Genomic DNA, 1,856 nt, shown 5'->3' with positions numbered 1-1,856 from the left:
CCCCGGCTTCCTGGCACCCACTCTTGGTCTCTCGCAGGCCTCACGGCAGCCAGATAGCCCCACCCAGTGGAGGCAGCTCATGCTGTCCCTGTAGGGCCCCTGGTGCCTGGCACACATGCGACGTGTAGGCCCTGTCCTGTCCTGTCCTGCATGCCCGGCCTCGGGCCCCGTTTGCGCTGCCAGCTCCTCTGCTCCTGCACTTTGGGGCCTCGAGCCAGTCGCCCTCTCCCTGGACACCCCATGTTGACTGTGTGCTCACTCCCCCTTGTTTCGACTTCTCGAGGAGAGCACAGCCTTTGTCTTGGGGCGAAGTTGTTGCTCCATCAGCCTGTGTCCCCATGTCTTCTTTCTTGTCTCTCGACCGTGGTCTGTCTCTACCCGATGGAGCGTGAGCTGCTCACATCCCAGCACCCGTCCGGGGATGTGGCCTCATATCAGGCAGCGAGTAGCAGTTGTGGGGTCAGGGTGACAGCTTAGTAGTCCCCAGACACCCACAGTGACTAGCCGGGACTGAGTGCGCGGTAAGTGTCAGCTGAAGCCGTGCAGACGACCTGTACGTGACCATACCTCCCTCAGCACCAGAAGGAGTTCTGAGACTTGTGGGTGTGACCGAAGAAGTACCTAAAGGTCAAGGCCCACCCACCCTAAGAAAAGGCACGTCACAGAGCCGTGTGCAGCCAGGAAGTGCTGTTCATACAGAGTTGAGGGTCGTGAAGCGAGTGACTGTCTGCGAGGGAACTTGCATGTCCTCTGCCCGGGCTCCCAGCCAGCGGGTTCACGCTTTCCCTTCCTTCCCCAGCCGTGCACTGTGACAGTCCCTGCCGGAGGATGAACTCGTCCACAGGCCCGGAGCGAGCAGGGACCAGCATGTGGCCTTCGGGACGTCCCCGAACAATGGGGTCATTGAGCTCTCTTTCTGTTTAGACGTCCACACAGAAGCTGTTCAGGCGGCGCTTGCGAAACACAAAGAAAGGAAGATGGCAGTGCCTATGCCCTCCAAGCGCAGGTCCCTGGTCGTGCAGACCTCGATGGACGCCTACACGCCTCCAGGTGAGCGGCAGCCCTCCGTCTGCTTCGCAGCGCAGGCAGCGCGCCTCAGAGCCGATCGCGCCAGCCCGGCCGCTGCCGCCTTTTAGCTGTAAAACAGCGGTGCTCTGATTCCAGTTTTGTGACCGCGGGATCCGGAAATGGCATGTGCGCCCTGACTCAACGCGGAGGGGGGTGACCCATCGTCACGTCTGTGTAAAAGTGCGAACCTTCAAGCCTCAGAGCTACAGTACACTGAAAGTCTCATAAAATTATATTCACGTAGCTTGATTCGGTCTGCTAGCATTTCTCGAGGACTTTTGTGTCTGTCAGGAGGGGTGGTGTGTCTGTCAGGAGGGCTGGTGGTCTGCAGTTTTGCTGTGGAAAGCTGGGATGGGGAGTGGAGCACGGACAGTCGAGGGTCTGAGGGCGCATTCGGGGTAAGGCATGCGTATGTGGCTGTGTGCATTTCTCAAAAGTCTTAAGACTGAGAACTTAAATAGAAATTTTCCCAAGGAAGGCATACATGTGGCCATGATCTCATGAAAAGATGCTCATGTCACTGTTCATTAGGGAAATGCAAATAAAAGCCATAATGAGATTTGACCTAACCCCTTAGGATGCCCACTATCAAAAAGCCAAAACTTACAAGTGCCAGCGAGAACGTGGAGAAAAGGGAACCCTCGTGTACTATTTGTGGGGACATAAAGTGGTGCCGCCTTCTATGAGAAACAGTGTGGAGGTTCCTCAGAAAATTAAAAATAGACTTACTGTATGACCCAGCAACCCCACATCTGAATATATACTCAGAAGAATTGGAAACAGGATCT

At 55.9% G+C, this 1,856-nt stretch overlaps 1 protein-coding gene across 1 annotated transcript in view; it reads left to right on the top strand.

Annotated features, from left to right (window-relative positions):
• Positions 1-1,856, top strand: part of DIP2C (disco interacting protein 2 homolog C) — a 236,658-nt gene that overhangs the window by 161,014 nt on the left and 73,788 nt on the right. The window contains exon 6 of the mRNA XM_023523799.1: positions 925-1,050. Within this exon, the coding sequence (XP_023379567.1) occupies positions 925-1,050 (126 nt within the window). The remainder of the gene's footprint in view (positions 1-924; positions 1,051-1,856) is intronic.

This window comes from Pteropus vampyrus, unplaced genomic scaffold (assembly GCF_000151845.1).
Source record: "Pteropus vampyrus isolate Shadow unplaced genomic scaffold, Pvam_2.0 Scaffold415, whole genome shotgun sequence".
Classification (NCBI taxonomy): Eukaryota; Metazoa; Chordata; class Mammalia; order Chiroptera; family Pteropodidae; genus Pteropus; species Pteropus vampyrus.
Note: the sequence above shows the minus strand (reverse complement) of the source record. Positions and strands in the feature narration are given on the sequence as shown.